At 35.4% G+C, this 22,000-nt stretch overlaps 1 protein-coding gene across 1 annotated transcript in view; it reads right to left on the reverse strand.

The window, feature by feature from the left end:
• The window catches only part of GPR158 (G protein-coupled receptor 158), a 434,634-nt gene that overhangs the window by 201,112 nt on the left and 211,522 nt on the right, over positions 1–22,000 (reverse strand). The window contains exon 3 of the mRNA XM_036281655.1: positions 883–985. Within this exon, the coding sequence (XP_036137548.1) occupies positions 883–985 (103 nt within the window). The remainder of the gene's footprint in view (positions 1–882; positions 986–22,000) is intronic.

Genomic DNA, 22,000 nt, shown 5'->3' on the forward strand with positions numbered 1-22,000 from the left:
ACAAAAAGAGTAGTCACTCCCATGCTTACATTAGGTTATGTAAGACTCCATCTGAGCAGACGAGGCAGATTCGCTTGCTAGCTTTGAAGAAAAGCTGCAGTGTTGTGAGAGGATCACATGGCCAGGACTTGAGGAGGCTTTCAACAGCTGAGAGTAATCCCAAGCTGACATTTAGTAAGAAAACAGGGCCCTAAGGCATACAGTTGCAAGGAATTGAGTTCTGCCAATGACCTGAATGATCTTGGAAGAAGATCCTGAGCTTCAGATCCCATCCCATCCCAGGTAACACCTTGATTTTGGCCTGGTGAGACCCTGAGCACAGGACGAAGCTAACGCCTAACTACAAGGCTAATCAATGAAAACTGTGTGGTAATAAATTGGTGTTTCTTTGAGCTGTTAATTTTGTGGTAATTATTTGTTCAGCATAGAACATTAATATATAAATAAATTGATAAATAGAAGGCACAAACTAGCAAACTTAGTTTTAGAAATTTTCTGCAGCAACAGCTCTGTATTGAACAGAATCCCAATTGGTCTTACTGAGCAGCTACTGAATTTTCAGACCTTTAAAATGTATTGAAAACAAAAATATACCAATAATAAATATACAGGAGCGGGCAAAAGTAGGTTTACAGTTGTTTATATGACAAAAGACATTACAACGGTTTTATTAACTCTGTTTTGTAAACCTACTTTTGACCTCCCCTATATTTTTGTGGTACTCCAGAGCACTGTAGATGACAAACCAAAGTAAAAATTCTTTAAGTGATTAAAGAATGCCAAAACAGTAGCGATTTAACCATATAACTCCAACAAAGTTAAAAGAAAATCTGAATAATTAATAATGGTAGATATTATATGTATCCAGATATATGCACTTACTTTGAAAACTGTTCTCTGAGAAGACTCGAGGATGATAGAATCCTTCTTTGCAAATGCACTGGTAGGCTCCAAGCACAAACCCAAGACCTTTAATTGGCATACACTATAAAAAAGAAAAGATAGCAATATAGTTGATCAGAGTTTATTTCACAGCACAAAGACACACAGATATCCATCACTGCAAATGGTAACAAAACAAACACATATTCCAGAGATAAAATATCTCTTTTTTAACTTTTATTTTAGGTCTATTTGCCAACCTACAATTTTTAAAAAGTTGCGTGTTAAATTTTCTTTCTAAATATATGTTTTTATAGCTGAGTTACCATACATATTTCACTCATTCAGTCATCATAGAGAGTAATTATTAGACATAGTTTCTGTTTTCAATGCCTCATACATCATCTTATTGCTTTAAGAGATATATCCAAAGTCTATAAAAATATTTTTAAAGTGACTCCATGCTATATATCTTTATCAAAGCAAAACTAGGCAGGTAAGTAGACAAATAATATATAGACTTTGAGATGTGAAATTGACTTTATGGATCAAATTTTATCCTTGGAACAAAATAACACAAATTGATAGAATAACAAAACAAAAAAATTATAATGCAAATTTAGAAGAGAAAAAATAAGATGAATTAGTGATTCCCCAGGGATCTTTACTTAAATGTGTTAACAGATAAATATTCTACATGTTGATAAAAAGATGGAAAACAATGATCAGCTTTCCAAAAATGTCATATCAACAGATATAATGAACATCTCCCAAAATCTTAATCTTGGCTTCTTTCAAGAATATCGATTAACCTCAGCAAAAGTCAGCTTAACATCTTTATTTGAGCTACATAGAATTGCATAAGCACAAATAACTTCCATTAAAAAACAAACAGTATATCAGAAAATAAAGGGGAGTCTCAAGAATCAAATCAACACTAAAATTTCTTTCCTTTTTGCCATTATAATCTATTAGAGGAGCATAGAATCCAGTGGACTTAAGTTATAAAATATCCCTCTGATACAGAGCTTGTGAGATAAAATTCTAAACAACTTAAATAATCATTCCTCAATCTGAGTTTAAATGATTTGTATCAAGATCAACATTACAGCCCGGCTGGTGTGGCTCAGTGGTTGAGTGTAAACCCATGCACCAAGAGGTTGCCAGTTTGAGTCCCAGTCAGGCCACATGCCCAGGTTGTGAGCCAAATCCCCAGTGGGGGGCATGTAGGAGGCGGCCAGTTGATGTTCTCTCTCATCATTGTTTCTCTCTCTCTCTCCCTTTTCCTTCCTCTCTCTGTAAAATCAATAAAGAAAAAAAATACTTAAAAAAAAAAAAAGATCAACATTACATATCATGAGAAATCCAGCAAATAGAAAAGTACATGTGAGATGCCCTGACCAATTTGGCTCATCAGTTAGAGCATCAACCTGCGGAAAAAAGGGTCACGGGTTTGATTCCTGGTCAAGAGCATGCGACTAAGGTTGCAGGTTTGATCCCTGGCCCTGATTAATGTATCTCTCTCTCACATCGATGTTTCTCTCTCTTTCTCTTTCCCTTCCGCTCTATCTAAAAAAATCAGTGGAAAATGCCTTCGGGTGAGGATTAACAACAAAAAATAGTAATAGCGAATACATGTTATAAATACATAGAGATATAGCATAAAGAACCCTCACAAAATACCATAATTCATCCTGATCATGGGAGCCTGAGAGGCCACAAAACAGAATAGCACACCTGAGCAGGGGTCTGAGCAGATCACACAGCAGTGAGTCTGAGGAGCTGTGTATTCACTGACAGAACTTTGACTTTCACAGTGCCCAGTGAAGAAGGTGTGTTTCTCCCCACCTTGAGCAAAGAAGAGGTGCCCCTTCCCCTACCCATGGAATAGCTCTGAGCTGGAAATCCGCACCCCAAAAGCAGGGCTTGGTGGTGCTGGGGATTTGGACATCTGACTGGGTGGGAGCCTGGGTAGAAGCGCTGCCCAGCCAGAGCAGGCCTTGTTGAAAGATTAAAGAGTAAAGCAGGGCTGTTGTTGTTTTTTTTCCCCTCTCCTCTTTTTCCTTTATTCTCCCCTGCTTGGGATGGTGACCAGAGGGTGCCATGAACCCAGGCAGAGCTGAGGTATTGGAGAGAGAGGAAGAGACTACTTTTCCCTCCTATAAGCTACAGGCACCAACCTCAACACAAATTTGTTTAAACTGCCCTGACTGGACCTGATTCCCCACAGAGCCCAGTGCTGTGGCAGAAGCGAAAGCAGCCCAGAACAAATATATACAAATGGTAAGCCTAGAAGGCAACCTCGCCTCAGGGCTGAGGAAGCCCTTCCCATAGGACTATCTGGGATCTCGCCCTGCAAGGCTTCAGTCAAGAGTCCCAGAGCTAGGCAGTGACAGCGATTTGAAAAAGAGCTTTTTAAAAGACACTATTGCCCTGGCCGGTTTGGCTCAGCGGTTAGAGCGTCCACCTGCGGTCCGGAGAGGCCCGGGTTCGGTTCCCGCTAAGGGCATGTACCTTGGTTGCAGTTTGTCCCCGGCCCTGGTTGGTCATGCGGGTGGCGGCCACTCGATGTGTCCCTTTCACATCGATGTTTCCCTCTCTCTCTCTTCCTCTCTCTCCCTCCCACTCTGTCTGTACAAAAAATGGAAAAATGTCCTCGGATTCACATCGGCCTGCTCCAGAGAACTGTCCGAAAGGACAGGAATCCACACTCAAGGGGCCAGATCCAACATCAGTGCAAAATTCATTGAGCTCCATAAATAGCAGGTTTAAGGCTTTTATTGTGGTTTTGGTGTGTGTGTTTCTTTTTAGTTTATAATTTAATTTTTTCCTTTTTTTCTTTTCACATTATTTACTTTTCCATTTTATATATATTATTCAATTTAGCATTGTTACTTTCTAAAATTATTATTATTTCAGTCATTATTTTCTACCTTTATTTTTTTATACTTTTCCTATTTCTGGTCTCCACTTTCTTTGCTTTCATATTTTTTTCTCTTCCTTCTCCTAACCCTTTTGTCTCACAACTTCTAGTATTTTCTGTGTGTGTGTGTGTGTGTGTGTGTGTGTGTGTGTATTTTTTGTTTGTTTCTTTGTCTTTTAAGCTTTTTGTTGAGGCTGGTACTTTTATCATTACGAATGCTAATTTTTTTTTTCAGATTCTTCTTTATTTGGTCTGGTTTTGCCTGGCCTTTTATTATTATTATTATTTCACTCTTATTCTTCTCATCTTATACCTCCTACTATTCTTTGTCTGTGTATGTTTTTTATTTGTTTATGTGTCTTTTAATCTTTTAGTTGAGGTGATTGTTTTTACTATTGTTAATTATGGTATTTTGTGAGGGTTCTTTATGCTTTTGTCTGGTTTTCTTTGTTTTGTTCTGTCAACACCTATATAATAATTAGCATGACAGTGTTGACAGGGTTGGGGTTGAAACTCACAGTTAATAACCCAGAGGACTGAGCCCACTCACAAATGGACAACAGAAATCAAGACCCAAAGTCAAGAGAAGAGCCCACATAACCCACACAAGGGTTATTCCTAGAGCACCCAGCTCAGAAGTTCAAGGAGACTACTCCAACACATCTGACAAGAAGGCCATGACACCAAGACATGAAGGCATAGTAGTCTTATCTGATACCTACTAACCTGCCTACATTGCCCTGAAATTCTAGACTCCTAAAATGGTGAAACAAAGAAACAACCCTCAAATGAAAGAAAAGGAGGCATCACCAGAAAAGAAACTACATGAAATGGCGACTAGCAGTTTGTCAGACCAAGAATTCAAAGGAATGGCTTTAAGGGTGCTCGAATAACTCAATGAGAATTACAAGCAACTTAATGAGAACTATTCCAGCATTTAAAAGGTGATAGAAGCTATGAATAAAAATCAAGTGAAACAGTGGAGTAAAGACAGCCTCTTTAATAAATGGTGTTGGGAAAATTGGTAGCTACATGCAAAAACAAAAAGAAACTAGACCATCAAATTATACTCTACACAAGAATAAACTCAAAATGGATAAAAGACTTAAATGTGACTTGTGAATCTATACAAATCCTAGAAGAAAATGTAGGAACAAAATTTCAGACATACGCAGCAAAATTTTCACTGATACATCACCTAAGGCAACAGAAACAAGGAGAAAATGAACACGTAAGACTACATCAAACTAAAAAGCTTCTGCACAGCAAAAGATACAATCATCAAAATGGAAAGGCAACCCACTGTATGGGAGGGCATAAATGTCAATGATATATCAGACAAGGGGTTAATTTCCAATATATATACAGTACTAATACAACTCAACAAAAGGAACACAAAAAGGCCAATTAAAAAATGGGCAGAGGAACTAAATAGACACCTCTCCAAACAGGACATACAAATGGCTAAGAGACATATGAAGAAATGCTCAACAACACTAATCATCAGAGAGATGCAAATTAAAACAACAATGAGGTATCACCTCACACCTGTCAGAATGGCTGCCACCAACAAATCATCAAACAAGTGCTGGAGAGGGTGTGGAGAAAAGGGGACATTTAGTGCACTTCTGGTGGGAGTGCAGACTGGTACAGCCCTATGGAAAACAATATGGTGTTACCTCAAAAAATTAAAAATTGAATTGCCATTTGACCCAATAATCCCACTTCTGGGAATATACACTAAGAAGCCTGAAACACCAATCAGAAAGAATATATGTACCCCCATGTTTATAGCAGCACTAATTATAATAGCTAAGATCTTGAAACAACCCAAGTGTCCATCAGTAGATGAGTGGATAAAAAAAGCTATGGTACATATACACAATGGAGTACTATGCAACTGTAAGCAAGAAATATCTCTTATCCTTTGAGACGACATAGAGGAACCTGGAAAGTATTATCCTAAGTGAAACAAGCCAAACAGACAAAGACAAGTATCATATAATCTCACTTATTTGTGAAATATAATGAACATAACAGTCTGAGGAATGGGGTAGTCCCAGAGATGTGGAAGTGGGGTACAGACTGACAATGCCCAGAAGAGAGGGTGGTGGGGAGAGTTAAACCACAGAACTTATATGCATGTATGCAGGAACAATTGATATGGACAACAAAGCTGGGGACAGGGTGGGGAGGGAGGGGGAGGAGGAATCAGTGGGAGAAAAAGGAGAAACATCTGTAATAAAAATAAATTAATTAATTTAAAAAATCAAGTGGAAATGAAGAATGACATAGCTGATATTAAAAATACCCTATCCCCGGCTGGTTTGGCTCAGCAGTTAGAGCATTGGCCTGTGGTCCAGAGAGACTCGGGTTCAGTTCCCACTAAGGGTGTGTACCTCGGTTGCAGTTTGTCCCTGGCCCTGGTTGGTCATGCAGGTGGAAGCCAATCGATGTGTTCCTTTCATGTCAATGTTTCTCTCTCTCTCTCTTCCTCTCTCTCCCTCCTACTCTATCTGAACAAAAAATGGAAAAAATGTCCTTGGGTGAGGATAAAAAAAAAAAAAATTACCCTAGAAGGATTCAATAACAAATTAGAAGAAGGTGAAGATTGAATCAGTGAGTTAGAAGACAATTTAGAAAAAAGAAAAACAATTAGAGCAACAAATGGGGAAAAAAAAGCAAGAGGACAGTTTCAGTGAGTTTGAGATAATATGAAATATGCCAACATTTGCATCATATGGATACCAGAAGAAAAATCAGAGAAAGGAATAGAGAACTTGTTTGAAGAAATAATGACAAAAAATTTCCCTAACCTGTGAACAAAAACTGTCACACAAGTCTAAAAAAATAACAGAGAGTCTTAATCAAGATAAACCCCAAAATATGGACACCTAGACACATCATAATTAAAATGTGAAACTTTAAGACAAAGAAAGGACCTTAAAGGCAGCAAGAGGGAGTCAGAAAGTTACCTAGAGGGGAGCTCCCATTAGACTCTCAGTTGATTTCTCAATAGAAACATTGCAGGCCAGAAGGTAGTGGCATGAAGTATACAAAGTAATGCAAAGCAGAGGTTGAATCCAAGACTATTCTATCCTACAACTCTATCATTCAAAACTCAAGGTAAAATAAAAAGATTCCCAGACCAAAAAAGGCTAAAGTAATTTACTACCACCAACCCAGCATTGCAAGAAATGCTAAAGGGACTGTTGTAAGAAGAAGAAATATATATAGAGAGGGGCATACAGGCATAAACAATAAAGATGGCAGCAAATAAGTACCTATCACTAACCTTTAAGATAAATGGCTTAAATGCTCCAATTAAAAGACATAGGGTAGATTATTGGATAAGAATGCATGACCATTTATATACTTGCTTCAAGACCCACCTCAGAACAAAAGATTCACACAGGATGATAATAAAGGTATATAAAAAAATTTTACATGCAAATGGAAACAAAAATAAAGCTGTGTAGCAATACTCATATCTGAAACTCAGACTTCAAAATGAAGGTCATAATAACAGACAAATAAGGTCATTATATAACATTAAAAGGATTGATCCAAATAAAGAATATAACTCTGATAAATATATATGCACCAAATATAGCAGCACAAAAATATATTTAAAAACTTCTGGAGGACTTCAAGGGAGAAACTGACAGCAATACAATCATAGTAGGGGAATTTAAAACCCCACTGACATCAATGAACAGATCTTCTAGACATAAAACTAACAAGGAAACAGAGACCCTATATGATGGACTAGATCAGCTAGATTTCAATAATAGTTACAGAACACTTCACCTCACAGCTGCAGAATACACATCTTTCTCAAGTGCACATGGGACATTTTCAAAGATAGACCACATGTTAGGACACAAACTAAGTCTCTACAAGTTCAAGAAGATCAAAATCATATCAAGCATCTTCTTGTATCACAATGGCATGAAATTAGAAATCAATTACAATAAAAAACATTCAAACACATGGAGGCTAAATAGCATGTTATTAAGCAATGAATGGGTTACCAAGGAGATCAAGAAAAAAATTTAAAACCTCCTGAAAACTAACAAAAATGAACTCACAACACCACAACATCTATAGGACACATCAAAAGCAATCCTGAAAAAGAAGCTTATCACTGTAGAGGCCTACCACAAGAAACAAGAAAAATTTCTAATAAACTATCTACCCTACAAATTAAACATTTGCAAAAAGAACAAAATGAAAACCCAGAGTTAGTAGAAGGAAGGAAATAATAAACACTGGAGCAGAAATAAATTACATAGAGACTAAGACAATAATGCAAAAGATCAGCTAAACCAAGGGCTGGTTCTTTGAAAAGATAAACAAGATTTATGAACCTCTAGTCAAACTCACCAAAATACAAAGACAGAGGACCCAAATTAATAAAATCAGAAACAATAAAGGTGAACAACTGACACCACAGAAATAAAGGATTGGAAGAAAATACTGTGAACAATTATATGCCAACTAATTTGACAACCTAGGCAAATGGACAAGTTCCCAGAATCATACAAGGTTCCAAAACCCAACCAGAAAAAAATCAGAAAATTTGAACACACCAATAACAACCAAGGAAATAGAAGCAGTAATCAATAAACACCCAGCAAACAATAGCCCTGGTCTGGAAGGCTTCACAGGGAAGTTTTAACAAGCATTCAAAGAAGAATTAACACCTATTCTCCTCAAACTATTCCAAAAAATTCAAGAGGTAGGATGACTTCCAAGCTCTTTTTATGAGGCCAGCATAATCCTAATCCCAGAAACAGATAAAGACACTACAAAAAATAAAATAAAAAATTACAGGCCAATGTGCCTGATGAACATACAAGCCAAAATTCTCTACAAAATTTTAGTGACTCTGATCCAACAATATATTAAAAATATTATACACCATGACCAAGTGGGGTTTATCCCAAGGATGCAAGGCTGGTACAATATTTGAAATCAATAAATGTAATATACCATATAAACAAAATAAAAGTTAAAAATCATATGATCATAGCAATAGATACTGAAAAAGCATTTGACAAAATCCAGAACTTATTTTTTACAAAAACCTTCAACGAAGTGGAATAGAAGTATCATACCTCAGCATAATAAAAGTCATATATGACAAACCTACAGCCAACATTATACTCAATGGGCAAAAACTAAAAGCATTTCCTTTAAGAACAGGAACAAGACAGTGATGTCTGCTTTCGCCACTCATTCAACATAGTACTGGAAGTCTTAGCCACTGCAATCAGACAAGAAGAAAAAATAAAAGGCATCCAAATTGAAAGGGAGCAAGTAAAACTGTCATTATTCCAAGATGACATGACATTGTACATAGAAAATCCTAAACATTCCACCAAAAAACTACTAAAGTTAATAAATGAATTCAGCAAAGCAGCTAGATACAAAATTAACATCCAGATATTTATAGCAGTTTTATGCACTGATAATGAACACTCAGAAACAGAAACTAAAAAATAAATTTCATTTACCATTGCAACAAAAAATTAAGATACCTAGTAATAAACTTAAGTAAGGAGGTAAAGGACCTTTTCTCAGAGAACTTTAGGACATTAAAAAAAGAAATAGAGGAAGATATAAAAAGGTGGAGCATATACAAGGTTCATGGATTGGAAGAATTAACATCATTAAATTACCCATACTACCCAACACAATCTATAGATTCAATGCAAACCCTATGAAATACCAATGAAATATTTCACAGATCTAGAACAAATACTTCAAAAGTTTATAAGGAACCAAAAAAGACCCCAATTAGCCACAGTTATATTGAAAACGAAGAACTAAGTTAAACAGATCATAATTCTGAATATCAGGTTATACTACAAAGCCATCGTAATCAAAACAGCCTGGTACTGGAACAAGAACAGACATAGAGATCAATGGAACAGAACAGAGAACCTAGAAACTGACTGAAGACATTAGGCTTAATTAATATTTGACAAAGGAGGCAAGAGCATACAATGGAGTAAAGACAGTCTCTTCAATAAATGGTGCGGGGAAAATTGGACAGGTACATGCAAAAAAAAAAAAAAAAATTAAACTAGACCACCACTTATACCATACACAAGAATAAACTCAAAATAAATAAAACACTTGAATGTAACTGTGACCATAAAAACCGTAGAAGAAAATGTAGGCAGCAAAATCTCAGACATCACACACTGCAGAATTTAACCAATATATTGCCTAATGCAAGAGAAACAAAGAAAAAAATTAATAAATGGGACTACATCAAACTAAAAAGCTTCTTCACAGCAAAAGAAACCGGTGTCAAAATGAAAAGGGAACCCCCTGTATGGGAGAACATATTTGTCAATGATACATTGGATAAGGGGTAATTTCCAAAATATACAATTCAACAAAGGAAGACAAACAATCCAATTTAAAAAAATGGGCAGAGGACCTGAATAGACACTTCTCCAAAGAGGACATGCATGCAAATGTCCAAGAGACATATACAACAATGCTCTATGTCACTAATTATCAGAGAGATCATATTAAAATGACTATGAGGTATCACCTCACACTTGCCAGAATGGCTACCATCAACAAATCATCAAACAACAAGTGCTGGTGAGGATGTAGACAGAAAAGGGATTCTAGTACACTGCTGGTGGGAATGTAGCTGGTGCAGCCACTATGGAAAAACAATGTGGTGTTTCCCCCAAAAATTAAAAATTGAATTGACATTTGACCTAGTGATTCCACTTCTAGGAATATACCCTAAGAAGCCTGAAACACCAATCAGAAAGAATATATGCATTCCTATGTTCATAGGAGCATGATTTACAATAGCTAAGATCTGGAAACAACCCAAATATCCATCAGTAGATGAGTGAATAAAAAAAGCTGTGGTATGTTTATGCAATGGAATATTATACAGCTCTAAGAAAGAAAGATCTCTTACCCTTTGAGACAACATGGAGGGACCTGGAGAGTATTATGCTAAGCGAAATAAGCCAATCACAGAAAGAAAAGTATCATATGATCTCCCTTACTTGTGGAATATAGTAAAAATAAGCTGATGAACAAAACAGATCCAGAGACATAGTAGTAGGGAAAAAACTGACAGACCTCAGAGGGAAGGGGGTTGGTGGGTGGGAAGAGATAAACCAAAGAACTTATATGCATATATGTATAACCAATAGACACAGACATCAGTATGGTGAATAGGGGGGTTGTGGGAGAGGAAAGGAGGGTGTCAATGGGGGACAAAGGAGAGATATTTGTAAATAAAAAAATTAATTAAAAAAAAGAAGAAGACAGATCTGATGGTATATTTGAATAATATATCTTTGCTATATGCTAACTCTAAACCTGAAAGAAAAATGAATATTTATTAGATAAATATTGCCAAATATAAAGCTACTTAAATTTTTTTTAAGTGCTTCCTAATTTTATTATGGAAACACAGTGATATAAATCATTAGATTTCTCAAACTCTTTATTCTATTCTTAAATTATATTATATTATCAAAAGAAAAGAAATGTCAGTCAGTTAAATTCAATAAAAGAATATCATCCTGCTGTACTTATTCTAAAACTATGGGGCCTGCATGGAACCTTATGTGGTATTTCTCACATATACTTACTTTGGAGTATTCAAGTGATTTTGGCTTATTTTTTATTAGCAATTGTATGTTTGTCCTCAGCTTCCTATTCTTTCTTGCTCCAAACCACCACCATCATTCCATAGCTACTCTAACTCTGCCACCTCCTAACCAAACTTATACATATTGCAGATGAGGCAATTAGTTTAGTCAAGGTAGTTCTTTAAAAATCTCCATAAGTACGGTATAAGTATAGTGCCTATTCAATACTATTTAACATATTTGGAAAGAGAAGCTGCTTTTATAATTTTTTTCTCCTTAGAAAGTTAGAATATAAACACAGATTCTCACTTAATACAGGAGAAAAAAATCTTCAAAATTTTACTTTAATTTAACATGCATTTAAGATATCTTACATATTTATTTTAGATCCTCAAGTTCAAAATGTTCTACTTTATCTTTATAGAAGTCCAAGAGGGTAGAAATGGAAACAGCAGCACTTCTTCCATGAGGGTAGCTGTTCTGTGGTAGCTTTCAATTAACATTGAGCTTCTTATATTAAAAATTAGAGTATCCTTGTGAATAATGCAACTGTTCACAAGACTAGATGCCCTCTTTGATGAACCTTACCAATACATCAGCAATGATTTACTAAGGAAGCTCTTGAGAACTCACAAAGTCAGGTTCCAAGGAGTAAACCAGATTCAGATGGGAAGAATTAGTAGTAAAGAGTTTTTTTTCTTGCTTTGTTTTTTTTAATTTATTAATTTATTTTTGTTACTGATGTTTCTCCATTTTTCCCCATTGACACCCTCCTCCCAATCCCCCCATCCCATACCCAGCTCTGTTGTCTGTGTCCATTGGTTATGTGTAGTAGTCAAGAGTTTAAAACAAATTTGATAGATTCCTAGAAACATACAACCTACCAAGCTTTAGCCATAAAGAAATAAAAATCTAAAATAAATAAAAATACCTATATAACTAGTAAGAGATTAAATCAATAATAAAAAAAAAAAAACCTCCCAACAGAGAAAAGCCCTAGGCCAGATAGCCTCAATATTGGTATAATTCTATCAAATATTTAAAGAAGAATTAATACCAATATTTCTCAAGCTCTTCCAAAAAATTGGAGAACACTTTCTAGCTCATTTTATGAGGCCAGCATTACCCTTGTACCAAAACTAGACAAAAATACTACAAGAAAAAACAAACTACAGACCAATAATATTGAATAATATTAATATAAAAACCTTCAACAAAATACTCACAAACCAATTTAATAGCACATTAATGCTACTGTACACCATAACTGGGACTTATTTCCAGAATTCAAGGATGGTTCAATATACAAAGATCAATAAATGTAGTATACCACATTGACCAGGATGAATGGCAAAACCACATAATCATTTCAATTAATGCATAAAAAGCATTGGATAAAATTAAATACCCTTTCATTATAAAAACCCTCAAAAAACACTAGAAAGATGGAAACTACTTCAACATAATGGCCAAACATGAAAAGTATATAGCTAACAGCATACTCAGTGGTGAAAGACTGAAAGATTTTCCTCTAAGATCAGAATCAAGACACGGATTCCCACTATCACCACTTTTGTTCTACATAGCACTAGAAGTCCTAGCCACAGCAATTAGCAAGAAAAATATTTTTTAAAGGGAAAAGAAGAAGCACAGTTATCTCTGTTTATAGATGACCTGATCTTAAGATCTTATATGTAGAAAATCCTAAAAATTTTACAGACAAAAAAATAAACTGTTGGAATTAATAAACATATTCATTTAAGTTCCAAGATACAAAATCTCATTGATTTTCTTTATACACTAACAACAAACAATCCAGAAAATAAAGTTTTTAAAAATTCATTTACAATAACTTCAAAAAGAATAAAATACTTATGAATTAAATTAGCCAAGAAAGTGAAAGACTAGTAAATTGACAACTAAACATTGCTGAAAGAAAATAAAACACAAACAAATGAAATGACATCTGGTTTATGAACTGAAAGACTTAATATTGTTAAAAATGCCCATACTACCCAATTCGATCCCTGTCAAAATCCCAAAATTTCCCAATGGCAATTTTTGCAGAAATAGAAAAATACCATCCTATGATTTATATGGAATATCAAGGACCCCAAATAGCCAAAACAATCTTTAAAAAGAACAAAACTGGAGGTCTCACACTTCCTAATTTCAAACATATTACAAAGCTGTAGTAATCAAAACACTGTGGCACTAGCATAAAGGCAGACCTATGACCAGTGGTTCAGAACAGAGAGCTCAAAGATAAACCCTCGTATATAATGGTCAAATGATGTTTGCAAGGATGTCAGGACCACACAATGGGACAAGAACAGTTTCTTCAACAAATGGTGCTGAGAAAACCGAATATCTACATGCAAAAGAATGAACTTAGACCTACTTTGTACCAAATGCAAAAGTTAACTCAAAATGGAATAAAGACCTAGGTAAGCATAATGCCTAAAAATATAAAACTCTTAGAAGAAAAGACAGGGGAAATGCTTCATGGCATTGGATTTGGGAATAAGTTCTCAGACATGACACCAAAGGCATAGGCAACAAAAACAGACAAATGAAACTACATCAAATTTGAAAACTTCTAAATGTTATGATATGTATTTCTTTTTATACCACAATTAAAAATATTTTAGGTCTAGCCAGGTAGCTCAGTTAGTTAGAGCATTGTCCTGATACACCATGGTTGTGAATTCAATCCTCAGTCAGGGCATAGTCAAGAATCGATCAACAAATACATAAATAAATGGAACAACAAATTGATGTTTCTCTCTCTCTCTCTCTCTCTCTCTCTCTCTCTCTCTCTCAAAATCAATAAAAATATTTTCAAGGATTTAGAGAAAAATTATCTTTCTTCCTCAATGATGTGCATATAAACATTTACAGGTGATGTTTCAACACATAATTGGCATGACATATAATTCATCTCAACTCCTGGCAAATGTAATTGCAGAGCAAAATCTGAGCAGCTTGACAGTCATGACTATTTTGTATGGAGGTACTTCTACTGAGCAGTAGAATAGCTAAAATTAGATATGTAGAGGGGAAATCTTGTTTGGCATTTAATGGAAACAATGCTTTACTTAAGGATCACATTTCCATATAATTCTTTAAAAAATAAAATAAAAATCTAATTTGGACTGAAAGGAGGAGGCCAAAATGCAAATATAATAAAATTTCTACAATTCAAAATATTGTAGAAATTGACATTTAAGTACCCCTTTTTCTTTTTTAAAAAACTCGGTTTTGCAATCTTCCTAAAACATAAAACACTTGCTAGCTTCTCTAAACTGAATACCATGAACAGAATTTAACATTTTCTTCATGAGTCAAAATCGTTTAAACAACAGGTACTAAACTGTGCCCTCTGGAGCTATTGAAGGTTTAAGACTATTTTCTCATACACTTAATAGCCCAGACTGCTGTACTTCTTCAGTTCTTATGCTTAGTTTTTATGTTTTATTTTCTTTTTGCTTCTTTATTTTGAGCTACCAGTTGTCATATTTTAATTATAAAATATGGACTTTATTTTAGAAGTGTCTTTTTCTATCTAAGTTATGATTATAATTGCTATATACAAGAAACTAGATCACCCAAAAGTAAATCAAACATATATGAAATAAGAAATAACAAAGAGTAGGTAAGATAATAAATGGTCATATTATTGAGTGTTTACTATTCGCCAAGAACTGTACAAGTATTAACGCATTTAATCCTATATCAATTCTATTATTATTTCAATCTTAAAAATGAGAAAATTGAGGTACATATTGCTAAAGTAACTTGCCCAAAGTCACACAGCTAGTTTTGGGCAGAGCTAGGATTCAATTCCAGTGGTCTGGCTCCAAAGAGAGCAGTGACCACTTTGCACAAAGCATAGCTACATAACAGAATTCCACATACGGGAGCAGATGCTACTTGGCTCTATTTTTTTGTTCCAAGGCCTTTATTTTTCCATTCTTGGTGTCAGGCAATATTTCAAATGGATCAGTTTGTGGATCATTAAGCTTCAAATGTAAGTGAAAGTTATTAATTTTGAAATGTATCTTAAGAAACACAGTTAATTCCTATACCTGCTACAAATTTTAAAAATAAACCTCTCCCGCCCTGGCCGGTTTGACTCAGTGGTTAGAGCGTCGGCCTGCGGTCCCGAGAGACCCGGGTTCGGTTCCCGCTAAGGGCATGTACCTCGGTTGCAGTTTGTCCCTGGCCCTAGTTTGTCGTGCAGGTGGCAGCCACTCAATGTGTCCCTTTCACGTCGATGTTTCTCTCTCTCTCTCCCTCCCACTCTACCTGAACAAAAAAATGTCCTCGGGTGAGGATGAAAATAAATAAATAAATAAATAAATAAATAAATAAATAAATAAACCTCTCCCTTTCCAACACAGAGTTCTCAGTGCAAATCTTAGAAAATGAATCTTCACTTCAGGGCATACACGTGGAGTTTCTCTTCTCTACCTGAATTCCTGAAAACAGAAACCCCTTTGTGTCTAAGGAGAACCATGAGACCAGTTAGCAGATGCTTAGTCCCAAATTACACTCAGAAGGACGGCAATAAGAACCAGGGGCTTTCATGGCAGTCCAGATTGCCACTTCTTTCTCTTTGCAAAAACACAGCTCTGCTCTGCTTTGACAGATTTATCTAATTCCAGAAAGGATTTCCTGCTGTACTGAATTTACTGAGCCTTATTAAAAAAGCAGATGGCAACACCATAGAGGCATAAAGAAAGTCGAAAGGCTTCCTATAGACAAGATAAAGAAGTAACTGGGTCTACTAGAATATTTTTAAAGACATCACCTTACCTTTCTCTTACTATTTCTACTTGTAGAAATACTGTGAAATTTTGAATCTGTTAATTTGGGTGTGGATTTTGGGAGACTTGGTACAAAACAGGTTAATCATACTAATATCCAGTGGCTCTACTCCCCAACTCTTTGCAAGTTTATTAAAACAAAAGGAAAACACTCAAACAGAGGAAATCTAAAAGGCCTCCAGGCAATGATGGGCATACATCACTCACATATTTCATCAAACACTGTTCCAGGAAAACAAGAACTCATGAATAACAAATACTGCAGTATTTCACCAGGGAAAAAACTACAACTACATGGTGTCTCTGTTATTCATTAGCTTCCAGAACCTGGTTTAAAAAGCATGATAGACTAAAGAAAGGTAGGGGTGGGGAAAGGGGAATGCGAGGATGCTTTCTTTTATGATATAGTTAAAATAAAATAAGAAACTATTTTCTATTATTAATTTTTGAAATGTTCCTGTTATATTCAGTGGAACCAGCTCTCACAAAATGGCTAAAGGATGACAGCACAGCATCTGACACGGACACATTACAAGTCTGCAAACTTCACACTGATACAGAGCAAGATGCTTCGTGGGGGGTTGAAACTGAATAAGGAAAATGTCTAGATTATATCTCATTGACTGAGCAAGCCCACTTTTCTAGGTCCTCCTACAGGAATGGCCCCAAAGGCTTGATAAACCTAATGCTTAATATGCTCAACTCTTTTGAAAAATGAAACACTGTCCTTCACCAAACCACAAACTCACCATGATGCATCAATGCTCTACTTTCAACACCCTGTGCTTTTTGTGGTCATAGTTCATAAGCACTGGGAACTTCCTTTTCATTATTTTCTTAATTAAGCTTCTGCTTACTAAACCCCATCTATGCTATTTGCTGCAGCAACAAAGAGAAACAAAGCCATGGTCTAGTTCTCAGAGAATTTACAATCCATGAGCATAAAAGGAAAAGCAGAGTTGCTATATTGTACTTTACCCTGTTCACAGTTAAAGGGCATCATGAATGTATTTTTGTTTTTGAGTAGTCCATCTTTAGACATTTTTTTGAAGCAATTGATGGATAAAGCACAAACTCTTGTACTAAGAACAGATGTTAACAGGACACATACAATACCATTTCAATTTTATAAAAGTAAAAAATGTAAAACTTTTAAGTACTGCTTAAGGATATATACATCTGATACGTATGTGAAACTATAATGAATAAAAGTGATATACATAAAATTCAGGATAATAATTACCTCTTGGTGGGGCAGATGGGTAGAGGATGAAAGAAGAGCATATAGAGGATTTTTGTGGTACTTGTACCAACCTATTTTTCAAGTTGGATAGTGGGCACAATTTTCTTCACTACAGTATCCGCAAGTCCTAGCACAGTGCCTGGCATATAGTAGGTACTTAATAAATATTACTGAAATGAGGGAAAAAGGAGGTAAGGTAACTGACTTTAGTTTCTGGCTATGATACATTACCTTATAGCAGGCTGAAGTTCTCACTCAAAACAATTGGAATAGGTAGATAAAATGAATGAACAAAAGGAAGGGAGAAAGGAAAGGAATGGAAGGGAGGAAGGAAGGAAGGAAGGCCTATGTAGAAGCATCAGAAATATGCCAATGGAGCCAAATTAAGGGGCCAAGAATCCGAGAAAGGGAGAAAATGCATAGAAGTTCTACATTCTATATTTCTGTATCAAACTGAATATTTGATGATATGAAGTGTTGAGGGAAGACTGAGAATCTGGACAGATGGAAGCTGGTAAGAAGCAGAGTAGGCAGCAAAGTTTGGGTAATCACATAGGCCTGAGCAGAAAAACAGAAAGTCAAGTTTGGGGCTTCAAAAATAGTCAAGCCTGCCCAGCCAATGTGGCACAGTGGTTGAGCATCAACCCATGCACCAAGAGGTCGCCAGTTCAATTCCCAATCAGGGCACATGCTCAGGTTGTGGGTCCAATCCCCAGTGGGGGGCATGTAGGAGGCAGCTAATAAATGTTCTCTCTCATCGATGTTTCCATCTCTCTCTCCCTATTCTTTCCTCCTTCTCTAATATCAATAAAGTAAAAAATATATATATATATATATATTTTTTTTTTCTCCTCTCCCGAGGACATTTTTGCATGTATCCACAGACAGAGTGGGAGGGAGAGAGGGAGGAAAAGAGAGAGAAACATCAATGTGAGAGAGACACATCAAGTGTTTGCCACCCTCACGACCCCAGCCAGGGCTGGGGACAAATTGCAAGTGAGGTACGTGCCCTTAGCAGGAACCAAACCCAGGACCCTCGGGTCTGTGGGCCAACGCTCTAACCTCTGAGCCAAACTGGCCAGGGCAATAAAGAAAAAATATTTTAAAAAAATACTCAAGCCTTAAGGACAAAAATCCACGAGAGAACAGAAGTACAAAGAAATGAGATAGAGCCTCAAAATATTTTGTTGATTTCTTAAGCTGTCTGAGATAAAAGTCAAAGAAGCAAAGCAGAAATGGCAGAGAAATTTAGTTGACTTTTTGGCACAATCACATCATTAACCTCCCAAATTAGAATTTAGGACCTTCCAGAGATGAATGATCCTAATAAATATCTGAGATTCTCATTAAGCCCCCTAGAATGCTATACCCTATAAGTAAGAGTGAATAAGGGGTATTCTGAACCTTTCATAGGCTACTGTCCATCTTTGGGACAGCTAAAGTACTGGTTGGATTAATGTGATCTGTCTTTATCCGGTTCCTCAAGAGAGGTAGGGTAAAGCCTCTTTGGAAAAAGGTAATGCTTCCAGAACCACTATAACAACACAATATCTGACACACAATCTTAAATTACCAAAACATCAAGAAAAAAACTGACAATATAAACAGATCCCAAAATGAACAGGTACTCAAGTTACTGACACAGGTTTTAATCAATTATGTCCAAGAAAGTAGAGGATAATAATATAAAAATTTCCCCAGAAAATTAAAATCTATTTTTTAGAAAAATAATAAAATAGATATTCTGGCACAGACCAACCCAGGACTGGAAACCAGAGAAGAAAGAATAAGCCAACTAGAAGAAAGATTAGCAGAAAATACCCAGTCTAAAGCTTGAAAAAGAAAATGAACGGAAATATAGAAAAACAAACACACAAAAAACACAAGGGACATATGCATCATAGAGAAGGCATCTAACATACACATATTTGAAGTCACATAACAGAAGAAGGTAGAAGCAATATTAGATGAAAGATATCTAACTACAAATTCAAGAAGTGCTATATACCTAAATTGGGTAAATACACATCACAGTCTAACTGAAAAACCAAACACACACAAATATCTTAAAATAACGACAAGAAAAAACAAGCATATTTATAAATGAGTAGCAATAAGTTTGACACCTATAGAAACCAGAAAATAGTGAGTGATATCATTAAAGTACAAAAGGAGGTAAAAATAAACAAACAGAACCACTAAAACTGCATTCCAAGGAAAAGATATCCCTTCAAATGTGAATAAAATGAAAGTATTTCAAGTCAAATAAAACCTAAAATGAATTCCTCATCACCAAATCTATGCCAAAAGAAATGTTAAAAGAATTTTCAAGCAGAAGGAAAATTATGCCAGATAGAACACAAAAATGCAATACAAAATGAATAGCAATGGAAAATAAATATGTGGATAAATCTAAATTAATATACACTGTATAAGACAGTAACAGTAAGAATAATGTCTTATAGGCTTTTATTATAGCTTGAATTAAGTGCAATGTAGTCAATCGATATTTCTCTCTCACATTGATGTTTCTCTCTCTTGCCCCCTTTCCCTTCCTCTCTCTCTAAATGTCAATAAAACACCTTAAAGATAATAACAATTTAAAAAATTAAAATTGCTATCATTGTTTTATGGTCTTCCCAATGATGATTAGAAAGCAATTTTATTTTAATTTAAGGTCATTCATTATTTATGATGTATGCTTAGATTTTTAGAAAACAACAAAAACAGGCAAAAATCTAAAGTATGCTATTAGAAATCAAGACAGTCATTACCTTTGAAATGGGATGACTGGGACCATGATCACAAGAGAACGAAAATGGATGTTTTGCTGGTAATATTCTCTTTTATCATCTAAGTGCCTGTTAAATAAGTCTGACCACTTTGTGTACAGTTCTATGTATTTTTCACATCAATTAAAGTGTTTAAAAGTAATCAAGTACCACTATGAGAAACCACTTCACACCCACTAAGATAGCTAAAATAAAAAAGGCAAATAAAATAAAATTTTAAAAGTATTGGTGGGGATGCAGAGAGATCAGAACCCTCATACATTGCTGGAGTGATTGTAAAACAGTACAGCTGCTTTGGAAAAAGTTTGTTGTTTCCTTAAATGTTATCATAGTTTCCTTATGACCCAGCAATTTCAGTTCTAAATCTATACCCAAAAGAACTGAAAATATTTGTCCACATAAAAATGTGCACAGAGTTCATAACAGCATTATTTATAATAACCATAAATGGAAACAACTCAAGTGTCCATCAGCTGATGAATGGATAAATAAAATATGGTCTATCTATATACAGTAAGTCCTCACTTAACCTCATCAATAGGTTCATGGAAACTGCAACTTAAAGCAAACAATGTAAAACAAAATCAATTTTACCATAGGCTAATTGATATAAAGAAGAATTCAATTCCTGTGGCATATTTATGGTCACAAAATTATCAACAACTTCTAAACAAAGACCTCAAATACTTCTATTATTAAATATGGAATAAATATGAGCCATACATATACTCAAGAAATATTAACAAGTACAATAATTATTTTCCAACCTCATTATTACAGCCCTAGCAAACTAACAAAGATTTCAGTACTGCAGGGTGTTGCTGTAAAAAAAAAAAAAAAAAAAAAAAAATGTGACAGCAGCTTTGGAATTGGCTAATGAGTGGAGGGATAGAGGCTGAAGGAGTTCTGAGATGCATACTAGAAAAAGTCTAGAATGCTATAAGGGGACTGTTGGTGAAGGCTCAAAGGAAAAAGCAGAATTACAGAAAATTCTTAGAGAATACACAAATAGTCATGAGCAGAATGTTTGTATGTGTATGGATAATGGACATAAAAGGGGCTTTGTAATAACTTCACAGGATGATCTGATCATAACTTCCTGACTGGGCAAATCAAGGTGGGTCACGCCCCAGGCCTAATAAAAGGTTTATCTGTGACTTAAGCAAGCCTTGTCCATTGTTCTTGTGCATCTAGATTAACACACCTTTGCAATGCCAGAGTAATCCTCTTTTTTTGTAGACTCGTTGAAGACATAACCACCACCAAGGGAGCATATAATCTTAACTATACTTATACCTTGCTTTTTCATACCTTCATGTAGTCTTCCTTGAGTTCCCTTGTAAATTCCAACTATATAAAAGACACTGCAAGATGTGGTCATTCTCCAGAGCATTGGACATCTTCCTTCCCCACATGTCATCTGTTTGGCTCAAACAAACTCTTACAAAAATTCTCTATAGATTTGGACATTTCTTACATTAACAGAATGTTAAAAGGCCATTCTGGTGAGGTCTCAGACAGAAATGAAAAGCATTACTTTAAACTGGAAGAAAGACAATCCTTATTATAAAGGGGCAAAGCATTTGGCTGAATTTTGTTCCAGTGTTTTGTGGAATACTGAACTTGTAAGCCATGAAAATGAATATTTAGCTGAAGAGATCCCTAAGAAAAATGTTGACGATGCAGTC

This window comes from Molossus molossus, unplaced genomic scaffold, assembly GCF_014108415.1.
Source record: "Molossus molossus isolate mMolMol1 unplaced genomic scaffold, mMolMol1.p scaffold_m16_p_1, whole genome shotgun sequence".
Lineage (NCBI taxonomy): Eukaryota > Metazoa > Chordata > Mammalia > Chiroptera > Molossidae > Molossus > Molossus molossus.